A 20615-nucleotide genomic window follows, 5' to 3' on the forward strand; every position below is an offset into this window, starting at 1 on the left:
TGTCCTCCCTGCGTTGGTTTTTGTCTCCCGACAAGATAAGGCCCTGGAGGGAATGTCAGTTCTCAAGTCTCCTTCACAGCACTTAGGATAGGTGCACCAGCAACCGAGGCACTGAGAAGGTATGACAAACACCATACGGCAGTGCTCGTTTCCCCAGAACAGCGGTCCAGGACCAAGCCCTCCTGGGGCGTCTCTTTCTTGCCTAGTTGCTGATAGCAGCTCAGGTGGGAGTCCCTCTACAAGGGAGGGGAAGGATGACCTTGGCGCACAGGCCTCCTCCAGCTCCAGCTCCTCACATCCATTTCTCCTAACAGGCTCGGCTATCCATCACTAACTCTTCTCCTGAGAGCACTTGATTGGCGTATATCTTGTAGATGCGTGATTACCCTCACCATACAGTTGAGAAACTCGGCTTAGACAGTTGATGTGATTTCTCCAAGGCTATAAAACCTTGAGTGGTGGTCTGGGATTCGAACCGGTTGTCTAGGCTATTCAGCGACTTCCAGAGCGGTCCATCCACGGCGCTGTTTCCCCTCCGCAGGTCCTAGATTTCCCAGTTCTCTCAACAACGTCCTCCGCTGGAAAACGTCCTTGGAAAACGCTGATAGGGTCTTTTGAGCCTCGGCCGCACCCGTCCCTAGCGCGGCAGGCGGAAGTAGCGGGCAATTGGCCGGAAGTGGGGCGGTGAGGTCCGGGTGTTGCTGGAGGAGTCGTGGTGGCGCGGCAGCCCGCGGGGTCCGGGGTTTGGTGTTGCGGCGCCCGCGTTCGCCAGGCTCAGGTGAGTGGCGGCGGCCGGGTAGGAGGTCGCGGCGGCTGCTCTCTGCCCACCTGGGCCTCGGTCCGCCTCTCCCGTCCTGGGCGGCGCAGGGTCGGGCGCGCGCCGAGGCCGGCTGCTCGCTTCCGGGCCTGGCCGCGGACCCCGCTGGCAGGCACGCTTCGGGCTGTATCTCGGCGACCCCGCCCCTCCAGAGTCCTGTGACCTTGGGCACACGGTTCGTCTGAACCTTGACTTTTCCCTCTGGGAGACGGAGATAATAACTGCCTGTCTCATAGGGCCGTTGGGGGGAATGCAGTGAGGTTTTTTGTCGCACTTGTCATTACACTTTCACGTGCGTGCTAACTTGGGGATCTGGAGATTGAGGTGGTAGGCCTGTGGCAGAGCCCGAGATTTTGCATTCCTGACCAGCGCTTCCAGGTGAGGATGATGCCGCTGGTCCGCAGGCCAGTTTGAGTAGCAAATTCTACATTATTTTGCTTAGTACCGGGTCAACCTGAGTCTTCAGTAAATATCAATACGATGTATACCTATTCCCCATTTTTAACAGATGGTTTCTAGTTGCACAAACCTGAGGGTATTATTGATGTCTTCCTCGCTTTTTTCCTCCAGAGATAAAAATAATTGCCCTTTCTCTTTCTGTACAAATCATGACACAGCTCTTCTGTCCTGACTCAGGGAGCTTTGGGCCCTCGTTACACCAGTTACTCATCCACTTCCTTAGGCCATGCTTCATTGCTCGCTCACTGTAAACCGTGGGCCAGTGCTTCATCCTATTGAGCTGGGTAGCCAAGGGCTTTAGCACCAGTGTGGCTGGTGTTCTGTGCTTTCAAGTCATTCGTTGCAGCTGGAATGTAAATTCCTGTTTTCTGCACTTTGCTCACACTTTGTGAGTAGTAAGAACAGCTGCTTTTCCAGAGCTAGATTTTACAACTCAGTGCTCTGAATGGCCTCAGGCAAGCTTTGGGATGAATTCACTGATGCCTAGTAGACCATAATACAGTCTGAAGACTCAGTGTTGCATAATACAATGGAGAAAGTGAGGCTTTCGGCAGTTGTGCAGGCCTAGTTTATTTGACAGTAGCACTTTCTTCCCCATTCATTGGTTTACTTTTCTGATTCCCAACAGGGTCTTGTTATTTGTCATGCAAGTATGCCACCTTTGATATCAGAGCATTCTGAAGTTTTCCCTTCAACTGTCTGAGAAACTATACTGTGCAGCCTTGCAAACCTAGAATAGATAAAAACCAAGAATTTGGTTGAGTTGACCAGTTGACATAACTTTGGGTGCAGATATTTCTCTTTGGTCATTCCTTTAGTTTCACTCACATGGGCTGAGAGGACATGAGTGTCTGCTCTATATTGTTTTTTTTTTTTAATTTTTTTATTTATTTATGATAGTCACACACACAGAGAGAGAGAGAGAGACAGAGATATAGGCAGAGGGAGAAGCAGGCTCCATGCACCGGGAGCCCGACATGGGATTCGATCCCGAGTCTCCAGGATCACACCCTGGGCCAAAGGCAGGCACCAAACCGCTGCGCCACCCAGGGATCCCTGCTCTATATTGTTAAACCCAGAGATTTCCTAAAGACAGATTGTTATGAATCCTTTCAGGGTAGTGCCTCTAACAGAATCATTTGTGGGGTCTTATCAGACTGTATCTAGCCAGACCCTTCTTGCCATTCTGATAGAGGAATAGCGGAGTCTTAAAAAAGGGTAGGAGAGGGCTATCTGTATATAAACTGAAAATATTTCACAAGTAATTGTAATGTGCTGTTTTCTCCAATAAGAATGGAAACTAGAGGGTGCCTGGGTGGCTCAGTTCATGATCTTAGGGTTGTGAGATCCAGCCGGGTTTGAGCTCTGTGCTGGGCATTGAGCCTAAGATTCTCTCTCTCCCTCTCTTTAAAAAAAAAAAAAAGAATGTTAACTTGAACGAAGTGGAGAGGATGGGCTATTAGACTTGGTTTTGATTTGGCTTAACTCTGGGTGATACTTATCTTGACCTGAACACCTTACCATAGCACTAGTGTTTGACCTTCATAGTATTAGTAGATCCCTCACTTGTAGGCTCTGCTTCTGTTTGGAAACCGAAGCACGGAAGAGTTTAGCCCAGTTGGCATTTGTATTAACAGCTAAGGGTTCTTAGGTCAGTCGCTAAGCCCTCATCAGGGGCATTAAAGCTTTGCAAACTCTCAACACCTAGAGAAATTTAATTTTTTGTTTTTTTCAATTCTCAGGATTGCTCAACAAATTATTTGCTAAGACAAGATTAGAGTTTGAAGTATCCATTTATTTGTGGCAATTTATCAGGACATAAGGGGGTTAAACCTTTCTAGCAAAAAGATAAATCAGAATTAAGAGAGGAGATCCAGTAACTGGTGAATTGAATATGCTGAGAGTGTCATATACTTAATCTACAGTTAGCATGGCTGTCTTTCACCATCTGGCTCCCTTCCTCTAACTTCTGGACTATAGTTTAAACGAAGCTATTCGGCTTTGCTCAGACCTGTATCTGGAAGGTGGAAAGGTAAGAGTCCTCATTCCTGTGAAATAACATCATTCAGGGTGGTTAGGCAGTGCCAGGGGTCTCTGAGGCTCCATGCTGGTTTGTTAGACCCCCTAAAGAGAGATGGGGAATAGGATATACATGTAGTTAAGTTTATACACTTAAACTAGGAAAGGAGCTTTGTGCTGATGTCATATGTCTTTGAACCTCTAGAGATGGTATCAGGAGTTACTGATTGGGCATCTCATAGTATTCCCTTTCCAGCTTTCTTATGGATTCTCTGGGAGTCCTTAAGTAGGGAGGAACTAACTCTCTCAGCTATTCTCTATCTGGACAAACATATCCTGGCAGCCTTTCCTTTGCAGTGCCTTTCCTCCTTACCGTACTGCTTTATTGGTTCTGTATCTTCCCTTTGTTTCTTTCCTTTCCTTCTCCACAGTACTCAAGACTAGACTTCTGAAGTGGTTATATTTCAGACCTATATATGTAGATATGGTGTCTATACAGTTATGCTAAAAGTTGCATGGTGAAAAAGTAAGTAGCTCCTACTTGCCATTTGCAGTTGGCTCTGCATACCTCTACGATTCTTTATTTTGTCATCATTTCTGTTACTGGGCATCCTTAAGGAAGTTCTGTAGAGAGTAGGAATTGCTTTGACTAGAAAAACTTCAACATATTCCTTGAAACTTAAGGTTACTTTCTTTACTGATTGTCTTGAAGAATACCTTAATTTCTTGTTAGTGCATGCACAAACTTAATTTTTGTCAAACTTGGACGTGGTTTACACAGTCCAATAGTTTTATGGGATTTATGACACTAAATCTTTTTTATTTTTATTTTTTTATTTTATTTTTATTTTTATTTTTTTTTTAAATTTTTATTTATTTATGATAGTCACACACAGAGAGAGCGAGAGAGGCAGAGACATAGGCAGAGGGAGAAGCAGGCTCCATACACCGGGAGCCTGACGTGGGATTCGATCCCGGGTCTCCAGGATCGCGCCCTGAGCCAAAGGCAGGCGCTAAACCGCTGCGCCACCCAGGGATCCCCTAAATATTTTTTAAAATATTTTATTTATTCATTCATGAGAGACAGAGAGAGAGAGAGAGAGAGAGGCAGAGACACAGGCAGAGGGAGAAGCAGGCTCCATGCCAGGAGCCTGATGTGGGACTCGATCCCGGGTCTCCAGGATCACGCCCTGGACTGAAGGCAGTGCTAAACTGCTGAGCCACCTGGGCTGCCCTATGACACTAAATATTAATTCTCTTTATTTTTCCTTCAATTTTTTTTTAAATTTATTTATGATAGTCACACAGAGAGAGAGAGAGAGAGGGGCAGAGACATAGGCAGAGGGAGAAGCAGGCTCCATGCCCTGGGAGCCCGACGTGGGATTCAATCCCAGGTCTCCAGGATCGCGCCCTGGGCGAAAGGCAGGCGCTAAACTGCTGCGCCACCCAGGGATCCCCATTTTCCTTCAATTTTTATTCTGTGGAGGCACTTTCAACTCTTGGCTTCTTTTGGCATTTATCAGTATATTTATGAATAATATATTTGTGTTGCTGTTTCTTGGTTTCTAGGAGATATCTGTGTCTATAAAATCTTTGGCGACTTTATTATGGGCTTTGAGACTCTGGGTCTCTTGTGTCCCTACCCAACCTCCTCTATTCCTCTTCCTCTCCCTGCATCCTCCATATATAATTTGCTCAAACTTTTTTTTTTTAAGATTTTATTTATTTATTCATGAGAGACACACAGAGAGAGAGAGGCAGAGACACAGGCAGAAGGAGAAGCAGGCACTGTGAGGGAGCCGGATGCAGGACTCGATCCTGGTACTCTAGGATCACGCCGTGGGCCAAAAGCAGATGCTCAACCACTGAGCCACCCAGGCGTCCCAGTTTGCTCAAACTTTTAAATTAAGCTGATATTCAAGGTTTGTATCTATAAATTATGTAAATATTCATAGCTGAGCAGGGAGTATAATATAACATTTTCTTCTTATACAACTTTTTTGTTTTCCTGAAGTTAATAATTTTTGTCACTGTTATGGGCTTGGTTTTTTGTTTACCTATTGCTTGTCTGTCCCCAGATTATTCCTCAGAAGTATACATCTCCCCTCTTTGGTAATATTTACTTCCTCTGGCATGAACTGGTTGTTCTCTATGTCTGCTCACAGTTCTAGTCTTGGGATTTTCAGTATCCTGGGGTTTCCTTGCTTCTCTCCTGCTCAGTTGAACCCTAAATTCAGGAGCCCTTATGTTTCCTGCCAACGTCTAGGTCTTCAGTTATGGTACATCTCCTTACCTTGATGATGGAATATCTTCCAGCCTTCCTGTAGATTTCGGTCTTTTTTGTCTTCTCTTTGTTCTTTTTTGTGAGTACTATAAACTAGCTGTAGTGATAGCTCAAGTCTTAGACTATAGACATAGCTCATTTTGCACTTTTTTTTTTTAAGATTTTATTTATTTATGCATGAGAGAGAGAGAGAGAGAGAGAAGGCACAGACACAGACACAGGCAGAGGGAGAAGCAGGCTCCGTGCAGGGAGCCTGTCATGGGACTCGATCCCGGGTCTCCAGGATCAGGCCCTGGACCCAAGGTGGCACTAAACCGCTGAGCCACCCGGGCTGCCCCATTTTGCACTTTATTGTACTTCACAGAGAGCATGTTTTTTACAGATTGAAGATTTGAGGCAACCCTGTGTCAAACAAGCCTGTTGGTACCATTCTTCCGACAGCATTTCCGACCACACTTATCTTTGTGTCACATTTTAGTAATTCTTAGAATATTTCACATGTTTTTGTTACTATTGTGTTTGTTAGGGTGGTCTGTGATCAGTGATTATGACTTGCTGAAAGCTCAGATGATGGTTAGCATTTTGTAGCAATAAAGTATTTTATAATTAAGATACGTATATTGTGTTTTAGATATAATGCTATTGCGCATGTAACAGACTATAGTATGGTGTAAACATAACTTTTCCATGCATTGGGAAACCAGAAAATTCTTTGACTCGCTTTATCGCGACCCTTACTTTATTGCAGTGGTCTGGAACTGAATAACACTGAGCACACCTCAGAGGTGCCAGTGTTAGAGATGAAAGGGGCTTTTGAGTTCACTCAGTTTTAACCCTCCAGCTCCCTGGTATCTGGAAATCCTGTAGATTGTTTAGGGTCCTCCCTACTTCTTTGTCTGGAATCTCACTCCTCTTCTTATACACCAGGAATGTGGATTTTGGAATCAGACAATCTTTGATACCAAACTCCACTTCATCCTTTAGCTGTGTAGCCTTCAGCAGGTTTCTTTTTTTTTTTTTTTTTTTTAATTTTTATTTATTTATGATAGTCACACAGAGAGAGAGAGAGAGAGAGAGGCAGAGACATAGGCAGAAGGAGAAGCAGGCTCCATGCACCGGGAGCCCGACGTGGGATTCGATCCCGGGTCTCCAGGATCGCGCCCTGGGCCAAAGGCAGGCGCCAAACCGCTGTGCCACCCAGGGATCCCTTCAGCAGGTTTCTTAGTCTTGTGAAGTTCCTTTTCCTCATCCACAATGTAGAGAAAAATAAGACCTACCTTTCAGAGATTGTGAGGATTGGAGCTAATGCAGATTTAACATGTGCATAGTAGGCTTGGCACAGAGAAGGCTCTAAGATAATTGTGGCTGTTGTTTCTTCTATCTTGGAATTTAACCTGTATTTTTGCAAATCAAAAAAGAGCCACATTAATTCAAAATACAGAGTCAGTACCACTCAAACATTGATGTTCAAGGAAATGGTTCTTTTGTTCATCTGGTGACCATGCGCAATAAGTTCATTAAGTACTCTTAGGTAGTATTTATTGAAGTAATTTAAGTTATTTAATGTGCTTTTAAAGTTATTTATAAAGATATTTGTTTAATTCATATACTTTTCTGTTATTTTTTTTTTATTTTTATTTATTATTTATGATAGTCACACAGAGAGAGAGAGAGAGAGAGGCAGAGACACAGGCAGAGGGAGAAGCAGGCTCCATGCACCGGGAGCCCAATGTGAGATTAGATCCCGGGTCTCCAGGATCGCGCCCTGGGCCAAAGGCAGGCGCCAAACCGCTGCGCCACCCAGGGATCCCTACTTTTCTGTTATTAACAGTTCCAATGCCAGTTGAAAGGGGAAAAAAGTTTATCAAAGATATAGCAGAAAGTCTCTCCACCAAAAAGCTAGATAGTTACTTTCCTTTTATACAAGTATTTTAGGTGATGGCACTCATTTGTGTTCTCTTTGTTTCAATGAATGTTTGTATGTACTTTTTCTCATATTGATGCCTCCCACACGCTTATCTTGTAAACCAAGCCTCCTCCTTCCGGATGGACATTTGGATTATTTTCAGGGTTTTTGTTTGTTCGTTTGTTTTTAAGATTTTATTTTTAAGTGATGTACACCCAATGTGGGGCTCAAACTTAAAACCCTCAAGATCAAGAGTCACACATTCTACCAATTGAGCCAGCCAGGTGTCCCAGTTTTTCTTTAGAGCAGTTATTTTGTTAAAAAAACAAAAATTTTTTTTTCCTTCCAGTTTTTCCAAACTTGTTTCCAAGATGAGATAGATATATATAGATTTGAATAGTTTAGGCTTTAGTTGCAGATTGTGTTGAGCCAAATATAGATTCCAGGTTCTAAAGCAGGTCTTCTTAAAACCCCTGTTCTGTCGCGGCACCCTGATGGCTCAGTTGGTTAAGTCTTGGACTCTTGGTTTCAGCTAAGGTGGTGAGATCGAGCCCCACATCAGGTTCCTCGCTCAGTGTAGACCCTGCTAGAGATTCGCTGCCTTTCCCTCTCCCATCTGCCCCACCCCCTACTCACGTTCTCTCTCTTTTTCTCTCTCCCCAAAAAAAGAAAGACAAAATCTTTTTTTTTTTTTTTTTTTAAGTGGGGGATGCCTGGGTGGCTCAGCAGTTGAGTGTCTGCCTTCAGCTCAGGGCATGATCCTGGGGTCCTGGATCGAATCCCACATCTCATGAATCTCATGAATAAATAAATCTCATGAATAAATAAATAATTTTTTTTTTTTAAAGCCCTATTCTATCAACTGGAGAGTTTCATTACTTCTGTTTTGTTCCTACCATACCTGTGGTGCAATATTGGTTGAGGCAAAAATCTTTAATTATCTCTAACTATTAAAGGAAGAGTTATTTTAGTACTATTTTCCTCATGTTTTCTAATTTTTAAAAAGTTGGCATCTGGGGGCACCTGGACCTGGGTGGCTGTCGGTTAAGTGCCTTCAGCTCAGGTCATGAGGTCCTGGTATTGAGCCCTACATCGGACTCCCTGCTCAGTGGGGAACCTGCATCTCTCTCTTCTCCTCACTCTTGTGCTCTTTCACTCTTTCTATTGCTGCCCGGCACTCTCTCTCTGTCTCTCAAATAAATAAATAAAATCTTAAAAAAAAAAAAAAGATTGGCTATCTGAATCCATAGGACTAAACTTAATGGTTTATAGCAAAGTTTTTCTGTAAAGGGCCATATAGTAAATATTATATTTTCTTTCATGGCTACTCAGTTCTGCTCTTGTACTGAGAAAGCAGGCAGAAACAATATGTAATGTGTGGCCTGGATATTTTCAGATAAAACTTTACCTAAAAAATAGGTGGAGGGGTGGATTTGGACCCCTGAACCATAGTTTTATGACACCTGGTCTGTAGTATCTGGGCCCATAGATTGAAACTTAGTAGACAAAATGGTCCATAGTCCACAGTAAAGAATTTAGTGTATAAAGATTTAATGTGATAGAATTCTGCTCTGGTTTACAAAGAAATTAGAGCATACATTCCTGCCATCTAGAGAAGCCTACATAGCTGGACTACCTGAACAAAGCTACTGGCCTGCCCTGTGGCCACCTGGTTTTCCTCCTGTGGGCTCTGGAGGGAAGGGGCTGCCAGGGGAGTTAGGCAGGGATTTCTGAAAGTCCCTGTGGCACCCTCAGAACCTACAAGGGATTATGTGTAGCAACAACCTCATCTGGTCCACATTGTGGCAGCTCAGGGCTCACTGGGTTTTGCATGTCAGGCTTTGGGATTTCTCAAGTGGAAGGAAAACTAAAAGCCTTTAGAGAAAGCAGGAGTATAGCAGAGTCAGTGTTACAGCCTCTCATGGTTTCTACTGTGGGGGACAGTGGGTCCTGCACAGCTCAGAAGCAGGGTGGTCAATACCTGACTCATTGGCGACATTGCTCATCAGCCGCCTCCAGAGGAAAGCTGTGCTGCTCCTCTTGCACGTCAGCAGGGCAGGCATGTGAATTGGTGTTCCCTGAACCGTGAGCCCGACTTTGAGATGCTTTTTGCTTCCCATCCGTGAATTGACAGCAGAGCACATCCGCCTTCTGCCTTCTCCCACCAAAATGCGTTTTTGAGTATACATTCCAATTGCCTGACTACTCTGTGGTAGTGATTCAGTATCTGATAAGCTACCTGGAGAGAACAGGCACCTTCTAGAAGGTGTAGGAGCAGCATCAGAAGACAATCCCATAGTCAAAAACTTCATACTTTAGGAACAGGGAGGGTTATCGTGGGTATAATTAATTAAACTTTTACACCAGATCCCACTTTCTACTTTTGGTTTTAGCACAATAACTTTTACCGACTTTCTTATTCTCCAAGTGGGCCCCTTTCTACCTTGATATCAAAGAGAGGGAGTTTATCCTAGATGTGTGCTGTCTTGTGGTTTGGCCATTCACCAGCATGGCACTTATTTGAGTGGAGAGCAGTGTAGCTTAATCCATTTCTTATAATGTGTACATTTTGGTACTGTGATAGGTGGAAGCCACTTATTCTTCATCTACCCTTTTTTCAGTATCTGGCACCAATTCTGGCCCAGTCATTTGTGACCCATGGCTCTTGCGATATGCCGAAGATTTCCAGGCAGTTTCTGTGGAACGCCTCCCCGTCCAGCTCTAATCAAGCACCATATAAACAAGAAATTGCCTGGACAGACCTGTGAGGACTGTGTTCTGACTGGCAGAATGATCCATACTGACGCCAGAATGGCAGCCACCCTCAAGTTCTTAAAACCTTTAGGATATCAAGCGTTTTGCAACCCTTTTGCCTACAGTGCTACCCAAAGTGTGACATACTGGAATGTGGGAAGCTGCACATGGCAGACGGAACAGGACCCTCCAGAACACAGCAGCCTCTGCCATCCTGCCAAAAAAGTTGAGAACATTAATAGCACTTCCTCTTCTCAGAGACTTCTGACAACCAGCAGTGCCCTCCCAGGTTCGGAAACCAGCAGGGCTCCTGCCTCTCAGGCCAGCACGTTAAAGTCGGGCTCACCCAGGGCTGCAGGAGTTGTTGAAGAGGATATAGAAATTTTTGATTCCTTTGAAGACCCCCGAGGTTTCCTACAGCTAAGGCCAGAGTACCAGCTTCACAGCTATAACAGATCTGAGACTTGTCAGCCCCTTTCTGTTTCAGAAGGTGAATTAATTTTGCACAAAGTCACAGTTTATCAAGGTAATCTCCAGCCTCAAGTCATTGCTGAGTATTTCTGTAAGCTGAGCTCTCTGCCTGCAGAGCAGCATCATGTTGTGCTGTCCAGTACCAGGTTTGCTTTGCTCTGCCAGCTAAGTGTGAAAAATATACAACTCTTTGATGTCCCAGATCTGATCAATATTTTGAAAGCCTTTGTCAACCTAGGAATCCCTCCATCCCATTCAATGCTAGGTGTGTATGAAACCAGATTTTGCAATAAGGTGTGGGAGATGAGTGTGGATCAACTTCTCTTGGTGGCTGACCTCTGGCGTTACTTGGGCCGCAGAGTACCTCGGTTTTTAAAAATCTTCTTTAGTTATCTTAATTTACACTGGAAAGAGCTATCCTTGTCCCAGCTGATTCACTTAATTTATATTATAGGTGAGAGTCGTCAGGTACCCCAAGACCTCATGCAAAAATTGGAATCGTTGGTTCTCAAATACATAGATTTGATCAATTTAGAGGAGATTGGTACAATCTGTTTGGGATTCTTTAAATCAAGTAGTAGTCTCTCTGAATATGTCATGCGGAAAATTGGAGACTTGGCTTGTGCTGACATGCAGCATCTGAGTAATTATGCCTTAGTGAATATTCTAAAAATGTTCCGTTTCACGCACGTGGATCACGTAAATTTCATGAAGCATTTTGGCCAGATTGCTCCTCAACGAATTCCTTTTCTTGGAGTTCAGGGTGTCATGCATCTGACTCTTGCTTGCTCAGCCCTACGTGTCCTGGATGAAGGGCTAATGAATGCTGTGGCTGCTTCTTTGCCTACGAGGGTGGCATACTGTCGAAGTAAAGATATAGCCAAGATCCTGTGGTCATTTGGAACTCTGAATTATAAGCCACCCAATACAGAAGAGTTTTATTCTGCCCTGATAAATGAGATTCACAGAAAGATGCCTGAGTTCAATCGATACCCAGAGCACCTGCTCACTTGCCTGTTGGGCCTGGCATTTTCTGAGTACTTTCCATTTGAGCTCATCAACTTCGCTTTGAGTCCAGAGTTCGTCAAGTTAGCTCAGGCGAGAAGTAAGTTTGAACTCACTAAGGAGCTGTATACTCTTGATGGTATAGTTGGCACTGAGTGTCTAGATTACAGAGGCAATCGTCTTAGTGCTCATCTTCAGCAAGAAGGGTCAGAAATGCTGTGGAATTTAGCAAGGAAGGATATGTGCTCAAAGCCTGAATTCCTAGAAGCTCTCTTTTTACTTGAGACCATGTTGGGTGGGTCTCAGTACATCAAACACCATATGATTTTGCCTCATACCCGATCTTCTGACTTAGAGGTCCAGCTTGATGTTAACATGAAGCCATTGCCATTTAACAGAGAAGCCATACCAGTTGAAGAAGAAGCCACATTAAAGCTTAAGCATGTGGGAGTCAGCCTTACAGATGATTTGATGAATCAGCTACTCCAAGGAAAATCAAGAAAACCTACCCAGGGAGAAACTGAGTCAGAAACTGAGCCACGGGCAAGAGAATTAGAGAAGACAGCCATACATTTAGGGAGCTCCCCTTGCAGTATGGCAGACAGATTAGGGGCAGACAGATTAGCCTGCATGCAGGCCCCACAGGTGAAGCTGGCCATTCAGTTGACAAACAAAAACCAATATTGCTATGCTTCCAGAGATCTGCTTGGACTGCACAATATGAAGAGGCGGCAATTGAATCAGCTTGGGTACCGTGTGGTAGAGTTATTCCACTGGGAGTGGCTCCCACTACTGAAACGAACTCGCTTAGAAAAGCTGATGTTCCTCCATGAGAAGGTTTTCACTTCTACTTTCTGAACGGCTTTAAGGGACATTGTTACTCATAAATGCCCTAGAGGTACATTATACAAGGTGTTGGGAAACAGTTATAAAAGCTAGAATATAGGTTTGGTAATAAAATCATCTGTTGAGGAGACTTAGCTGTGTTCTTATCTATGGCAAAGTGAAGTTACTGTGTGTTACCATGAATTAATTGTAACCTGGTCCAGTTGTACAAGTTGTTGCTAATTTGTGCAGGTAATGAATAAACCTCTTAATATGCCCTATTTTCAAGCAATTCCTATCATATTTTTCTTCCTCTCTTTACTGGCCTTACTTCATCATGATTTTGCTTTTTAAAGATAAAAGTATAGCCAGACATTGTCAAAGCCAATTTTTTAAAAGTGGTTTTCATGTACTTTATTTTTTTAAAGATTTTTATTTATTTATTTGACAGAGCGCACAAGCAGGGGGTTAGGGAGATGGAGAAGCAGATTCCCTGCTGAGCAGGGAGTCAGACATTAGGCCTAATTCCAGGACTCTGGGATCATGCCCTGAACCAAAGGCAGATAGATGCTCAACCGACTGAGCCACCCAGGTGCTCCTCATATGCTTTATTTTATTTTTTAAAGATTTTTATTTATTTATTCATGAGAGACAGAGAGAAAGGGAGAGACACAGAGAGAGGCAGAGACGCAGAGGCAGAGGGAGAAGCAGGCTCCATACAGGGAGCCTGATGCGGAACTCCGTCCCGGGACTCCAGGATCATGCCCTGGGCCGAAGGCAGACGCTAAACCACTAAGCCACCCAGGGATCCCATATACTTGATTTTAAAATAAGAATCTTTTTTGAGTTGTCTGGTTGGCTCAGTCAGCTTAGTGTCTGCCTTCAGCTCAGGGCATGATCCCAGGGTTCTGGGATCGAGCCTTGCATTGGACTCCCTGATCATAGGGGAGTCTGCTTCACCCTCTCTGCCTCTCCACCTGCTTATGTTCTCTTGTCAAATAAATAAATAAAATCTTAAAAAAAAAAACAATCTTTTGAGGCACCTAACTGGGTCAGTTGGTGAAGCATGTGACTCGATCTCAGGATTGTGGGTTCAAGCCGCCCATTGGGTGTGGAGCATACTTAAAAAATAAATAGGAATCTTTACAACTTCATTTACATTTCATGATTTCCCCCCCATGCATGTTTTCTTCACATCCTTTAAAGTCTCATTCTTATTTAGATTTTGTTGGTTGTCCTTAGTTGATGGTTCTTCCTGCTTTCAAGAGCCATTTCAGAATTAGTGAGCTTGGGATCCCTGGGTGGCGCAGCGGTTTGGCGCCTGCCTTTGGCCCAGGGCGCGATCCTGGAGACCCGGGATCGAATCCCACATCGGGCTCCTGGTGCATGGAGCCTGCTTCTCCCTCTGCCTGTGTCTCTGCCTCTCTCTCTCTGTGTGTGACTATCATAAAATAAATAAAAATTAAAAAAAAAAATTAGTGAGCTTAATGTCCTCTAGCCCCCTCTACTGCATTTCTACTTCTCTTGCATAAATTCTTCCCCCTACCTTTCCCTCCAAATATTTTTTCCCTAAAATTGGATGTAGAAAAGTGGAATTAAATGAATGTCTGTTGGGTCAGTGATTCCCAAATCCAATGACCAGGTGGAATGTTTTTCATGAGAAGTGGTTCAAACAAGAAGGAAATGCATTACCTTCCATTAGAAGTCTAGTGGGCTTCAGGTTTGGTTGTATTAGCACCATAAACATAAAGAGGTTATATATAAAGAGATTCTATGTATATGGATCCTATATATGTGTAAGCAACTTAATACAAGTAACCTTTGTAAACATTTAGGGGTGAGAATTTTAAAAAAGATCCCTCCCACCCTTATTCAGATTTCCTCTCAAAGGTCGCTTCCCTTCCCAGGCAAAACAGTACCTTGGTTGGCTTTTGATCATGCTCTGTCATCTTCAGTTTCATTTTCCTCACTGCACTTAGCAGTATCAGAAATTATTCTGGGGACACCGGGGTGGCTCAGCAGTGGAGTGTCTGCCTTTGGCTCAGGGCATGATCCCAGTTCATGGATCGAGTCCCACATTGGGCTCCTGCAAGGAGCCTGCTTCTCCCTCTGCCTGTGTCTCTGCCTCTCTCTGTCTCTCATGAATAAATAAATAAAATCTTAATTAAAAAAAAAAGAATTAAAAAAAAAAAAGAATTAACAATAGCCCTTTGAGTTAACTGTGTTTTGTTAACTAATTAATCTCCAGTGCACGTAGTGGGTTGCAGCACAGAGATGATAATGTTTAGTGAATATGGTCTGGGAATTTAGACTGGTTAGGCATTGCTGGGGAGTTGAGGTGGAAAGAAGGCAGAGGGTGGGGGTAGAGAGGTAGAGCAGATCTGGGTCACAGTTAACAGCGTTACTAAAGAGCCTAAGTATATAGGGGCTGGGTGCTTCTAAGGGAGTCTTAAGTAGGAATAATTGGGCAGATTCATCTTTTAGAACTGTTAGGTAAAAAGGATAGAATGAGATTGAGGAAGGGTATATGAGATATATTAGGGAGAATATTTCACAAATGAGTGTAAGAGCTCAGGTGAGACATAATGAGGGCCAGAACTATGGGAATGGAAAGTCTGAGTTTCAGAGGTGATTGGAAGGAGAAAGGCAAGACTTGCTGATTGGTTGGATTAGGGAATGGGGATTTTAGTGTTGACCACATTGATATGGAGTCAGCAACTAAAATTGGAACCAAAGCAGGAAAGGTGTTTGGGTAGAGGGTTAGTTAATCTCACCTGGTCACCTCTAAGATGAGCTTCCAGGCAGAAATAGCCAGGCTGAGGTCTCAGATGGGGATCTGGGCAGGTGGCAGAACCACAAGTGAGTGAAATCGCCTGGACAGGTGGATAGGATGTTATTGCAGTTTGGGGATCAGGGAAGAAAAGATAACCAAGAATAGAAAGAATACCAGCATTTATAGGGAGAGCAAAGCGAAGGGGACCCAGTGGTAAAGATAAAAAAAGAAGAAATAACCACACTTAGGGAAAATGGTAACACAAGTTTGTCAAGGGTCCTCAAACTACCCTCACAAAAAGGATTCACAGAACTTGTAAAAGCTGTTATACTCACAGTTATGGTTTATTACAGTGAAAGGATACAGATTCAAATCAGCAAAGGAAAAAGGCACATAATGTAGAGTTTAGGAGAGACCAGGTACAAGCTTTCAGTTGTCCTTTTCCAGTGCGGTCACATGGGCAGGTCTTAATTTCATCCCAACAGTGATATTTGCCAACATTTATCCATATTACTAATCAGGGTAGCTCACCTGAGCCTGTGCAGGGTTTTTATTGGGGGAGGGGGGAGTCATGTAGGCATGGAGTGCCCACGTGGCTGGCCTTAGTTATTCAGTCCCCAGCCCCTTCAGAGGTCCAACTGACATGCCCAAGCCCCCACCATAAATCACATTGGTAGTGTAAGCTGTCTGGTGTAGCTCAAGGTCTCAGGTGTATGCAGACAGTCTTAACAGGAAGGATGTTCCAAGGGCTTAGAGATGATCTCCAAGGAGCTAGTAAAGGACCAGTTTTTTGGGAATGTGCAGGGTTTGAACCCCCCCCCCCGCCCCAAACCTGCCGAGTTAACCTTTCATTGCACAGAAGCCAATAGGAAAGGAGAGGATTTGCACCATGTCAGTTGCTAGGGAGAGAGCAGTGAGGGCAAGAACCAAAAATCTCCAACTTGGTCATCACTGATGACATTAACAATAGCAGTTTGAATTGGATTGTCAGAGCAAAAACCAGACTGCACACCTGTTGAATATTGAGAATTAAGGAATGGGTTGCAAATGTTGGGGCAATTCCTTGAGAACCTTTGAAGAGAAGGGAAACCTTGAGCAGGATACAGAGTGGGAGTAGGATTGCCAATATAATACAGAATGCCGGGGATCCCTGGGTGGCGCAGTGGTTTAGCGCCTGCCTTTGGCCCAGGGTGCGATCCTGGAGACCCGGGATCAAATCCCACGTCGGGCTCCTGGTGCATGGAGCCTGCTTCTCCCTCTGCCTATGTCTCTGCCTCTCTCTCTCTGACTATCATAAATAAATAAAAATTTAAAAAAAATACAGAATGCCTGGTTAAATTTGAATTTTGGGGACACCTGGGTGGCTCAGCCATTTAGGGCCTGCCTTCGGCTCAGTGCGTGATCCTGGAGTCCCAGGATTGAGTCCCACATTGGGCTCTTTGTGTGAAGCCTGCTTCTCCTTCTGCCTGTGTCTCTGCCTCTCTGTCTGTCATGAATAAATAAAATCTTTAAAAAAAATTTGAATTTCAGATAAGTAATAATGTTTTGTGGTAAAATACGGATAAAATTGGCCTTTTCAAGTGTGCAATTCAGTGACAGTACATTGATGATGTGCAACCAATCAGCACTGTCTAGTTCAAGAACATTTTTTTCACCCCCCAAAAAAACTCCATGCCCATTAAGCAAAGATTCCACGTGTACCCCTCTCCCCAGACCCTGGCAACTATCTATCTGCTTTCCATTTCTGTGGATTTACCTATTCTAGATATTTCCAAAAAGTGGAATCCTACAGTATGTGGCTTCTTACACTTAGTATAATGTTACTAAGATTCACCCATGTTATGCATGTGCCAGTACATCATTACGTATAGCTGAATAATAGTCCACTGTTTGGACATACCCTATCTTGTTTATCCATTCATCAGTTGATTGACACTGCATTTTTCCACTTTTTTGACTATTGTGACTGGTGCTGTTATGAACATTGATGTGGCATATTTTTTTGAATGCCTGTTTCTAGTACTCTGGATATATACCTACAAATGAAATTGTTGGGTTATATGTTAATTTGATATTTAACCTACTGAAGAACTGCCAGGCTTTTCCACAGTGGCAATAACATTTTACATTTCTAACAGCAATGTATTAGGGTTCCACTTTCTCCACATCTTTGCTAACACTTTGTGTGTGTGTGTGTGTGTGTGTGTGTGTTTTAAATAGTTGTTCTAGTGAGTGTGAAGTGGTATCTCATTGTGGTTTTGATTCATATTTCCCTGATGACTAATAGTGCTTAGTATCTTTCTTTTCTTTCTCCGTCTCTCTTTTTTTTTAATGTTTTTTTTAAAATTTTTATTTATTTATGATAGTCACAGAGAGAGAGAGAGAGAGAGGCAGAGACATAGGCAGAAGGAGAAGCAGGCTCCATGCACCGGGAGCCCGACGTGGGACTCGATCCCGGCTCTCCAGGATCGCGCCCTGGGCCAAAGGCAGGCGCTAAACCGCTGCGCCACCCAGGGATCCCTCCGTCTCTCTTTTTAAGTAGACTCCACACCCAGTGTGGCGCTTGAACTCATGACCCTGTGATCAAGAGTTGCATGCTCTATTCACTGCACCAACCCGGCACCCTTAGCATCTTTCAATCTTAACAATACTGAGTCTTTAATCCATGAACAGGAGATGTCTTTCTATTTATTTAGGTCTTTTTTAATTTCTTTCAGCAGCATTTTATTTTATTTTAAAGATTTAATTTATTTATTCATGAGAGACACAGAGAGAGAGAGGCAGAGACACAGTCAGAGGGAGAAGCAGGCTCCATGCAAGGAGCCCGATGTGGGACTCGATCCGGGGACTCCAGGATTACACCCTGTGCCAAAGGCAGGTGCTAAACTGCTGAGCCACCCAGGGATCCCCTTCAGCAGCATTTTATAGTTTTCGGTGTATAATTCTTGCTCTCCCATAGTTACATTTATTCCTTAGTATTTTTTTTTTTTTAAGATTTTATTTACTTATTCATGAGAGAAAGAGAGAGAGAGAGAGAGAGGCAGGCTCCCTGCAGGGAGTCCGATGTGGGACTCAGTCCCAGGATTCCAGGATCACACCCTGGGCCTAAGGCAGACACTCAACTACTGAGCCACCCAGGCATCCCAGTATTTTTATTTTTAATGCTACTATAAATGGAAGTTTTATTTTCACTTTTTTTCTTTTATTTTTTTAAGATTTTATTTATTTGACTGGGGAAGAGAGAGTGAGAGAGAACACAGGCAAGAAGAGCAGCAGGCAGAGGGCAAGGGAGAAGCAAGCTCCCCACTAAACAGGCAACCAGATGTGGGGCTCGGTCCTAGGACCGTGGGATCATGACCTGAGCTAAAGACAGACACTTAACCAACTGAACCACCCAGGCACCCCTGTTTTAACATCTCTATGAATTGCTTGTTACAAGTGGTTAGAAATATGAATGATTTGTCCTGCATTTTTGCCTAATTCTTTTACGAGCTATAAGAGTTTTTGTGTATGTGTTGATTCTTTAGAATTTTCTATATACAGGATCATATAATCTGTGGATAAAGGTAGTTTTTCTTCTTTCTGCTTTGGAGACCTTTTTATTTCTTTTTCTTGCCTACTTTCTCTGGCTTGAGCTGCTTATATGAAATTGAATAGAAGTGGTAAAAGTGGGCATCCTTCTCTTGTTCCTGATCTTCTGGAGGATTCTTTCAGTCTTTCACCGTTGAATATATTAGCTGTGGGTTTCGCATGAATACCCTTATCATGTTAAGGAAGTTCCTTTCTGTTCTTAGTTTTCTGAATGTGCAATAAATAATTTTTTAGCATATGTCACAGATAGTACATAGGACATTCTTTTTTTTTTTTTTTTTTAAGATTTATTTATTTAGGGCAGCCCCCATGGCGCAATGGTTTAGCGCCGCCTGCAGCCTGGTGGGTGGTCCTGGAGACCCAGGATTGAGTCCCACATCAGGCTCCCTGCATGGAGCCTGCTTCTCCCTCTGCCTGTCTCTCTGTCTCTCTGTCTCTCTGTCTCCCCCTCCGTGTGTGTCTCACATTAATAAATAAATAAAATCTAAAAAAAAAAAAAGATTTATTTATGTATTTATTTATTTATTAGAGATACAGAGATTGAGAGAGAGAGAGAGACAGGCAGAGGGAGAAGCAGGTTCCATGCTGGGACTCGATCCTGGGTCTCCAGGATCACACCCTGGGCTGAAGGCGGCACTAAACTGCTAAGCCACTGGGGCTGCCCCATAGGACATTCTTCAAGAAAAAAATCTATTGTTCATCTGATTTCCAGATTTAAGTGGGCAGTTTTTATTTTTATTTGCCAAGTTGGCAACACTAAGAAAAACTCAGCACCAAGGCAAAGTTTTTTTGAGGACACTGTTGAGGACAGAAGAGACTTACATGTTGAGGAGGGTCCAGCAGTAGTCAGAGATAAGCATTCAGGAGAGAGGTGAGAACAGATGGAATAAGGTCCAATGGTCACATTTATACATGAAGAACATGGCTACTCCACCTGGCGTCCCATAGAATTTTGCTGACTCTATTAAGGTGGTGAGTAAATGGTATTAGAACCCTTAGTTTAGGGGATCCCTGGGTGGCTCAGCAGTTCAGCGCCTGCCTTTGGCCCAGGGCATGGTCCTGGGGTCCCAGGATGGAGTCCCACGTTGGGCTCCCTGCATGGAGCCTGCTTCTCCCTCTGCCTGTGTCTCTTTCTCTCTCTCTCTCTCTCTCTCCCTATGTCTATCATGAATAAATAAAATCTTTAAAAAAAAACAAAACAAAACCCTTTGTTTATCTCTTTGTTTTGAGACTGTGAGTCTCTTAAAATTAAGAGACCCATTTGTGCCTTGATTTGAGTTTATGAGGGTTTTTTTTTTTTTTAAGATTTTATGTATATATTAGGGAGAGAGAGCAAGCATGAGAAGAGGGGTAGGATCAAAGGGAGAGGGAGAAGGAGGCCCACCACTGAGCAAGGAACCTGATGTGGGGCTCCATCCTAGGACCCTGGGATCATGACTTGAGCCAAAGGCAGATGCTTTTCAACCCTTCCCTTGAACCTTTCTCAACCCTTCCCTTGAACTTTCCCTTATTCAGCCTGCATACAGGGAGGCAAAGGAGAAAGGTCTGTCTCTGTCTGGCCATCCAGACCTGTAGGAACTGTCAGATGCAAGAAAGCCAAAGGCAGATGGCCCACTGAGCCACCCAGGCACCCCAAGCCTATGATTTCTTAAGAGTAAAAATTGTGCCTACCTGTGCCTAGCAGAGAGCCGTGCACATATTAAGCCATTGA

The 20615-nt window shown here is 43.7% G+C and overlaps 2 protein-coding genes across 8 annotated transcripts in view; both read left to right on the forward strand.

Moving 5' to 3' along the window:
* Positions 1–636: 636 nt before the first annotated feature.
* UBOX5 (U-box domain containing 5) overlaps positions 637–20615 on the forward strand; it is a 42282-nt gene continuing 22303 nt past the window's right edge. For 2 of the 4 annotated variants that reach the window (XM_038571764.1, XM_038571767.1), the window contains exon 1: positions 637–778. The gene's annotated coding sequence lies outside the window, so the exon portion shown is untranslated. Of the gene's footprint in view, positions 779–1066; positions 1196–20615 lie in introns of those variants that run through there. The other 2 variants (XM_038571768.1, XM_038571766.1) reach the window with 2 other exon arrangements.
* FASTKD5 (FAST kinase domains 5) lies at positions 649–12821 on the forward strand. Of its 4 annotated transcripts, none has more exons than XM_038571761.1 (3): positions 670–778; positions 3202–3308; positions 10107–12821. In XM_038571761.1, exon 3 carries the CDS (start codon positions 10144–10146, stop codon positions 12571–12573), a length of 2430 nt encoding a protein of 809 aa, XP_038427689.1. In that variant the 5' UTR covers positions 670–778; positions 3202–3308; positions 10107–10143; the 3' UTR covers positions 12574–12821. The 4 variants fall into 4 exon arrangements, with proteins under 4 accessions (XP_038427688.1, XP_038427689.1, XP_038427691.1 ...); XM_038571763.1 differs by lacking the exon at positions 670–778 and adding an exon at positions 1060–1195; XM_038571760.1 differs by lacking the exon at positions 3202–3308 and having other exon boundaries at positions 649–778.

This window comes from Canis lupus, chromosome 24 (assembly GCF_011100685.1).
Source record: "Canis lupus familiaris isolate Mischka breed German Shepherd chromosome 24, alternate assembly UU_Cfam_GSD_1.0, whole genome shotgun sequence".
Taxonomy (NCBI): Eukaryota; Metazoa; Chordata; class Mammalia; order Carnivora; family Canidae; genus Canis; species Canis lupus.

Coding starts and splice junctions, on each gene's coding strand:
- FASTKD5 (XM_038571760.1), top strand. CDS start 10,144: ATGGCTCTTGCGATATGCCGAAGATTTCCAGGCAGTTTCTGTGGAACG.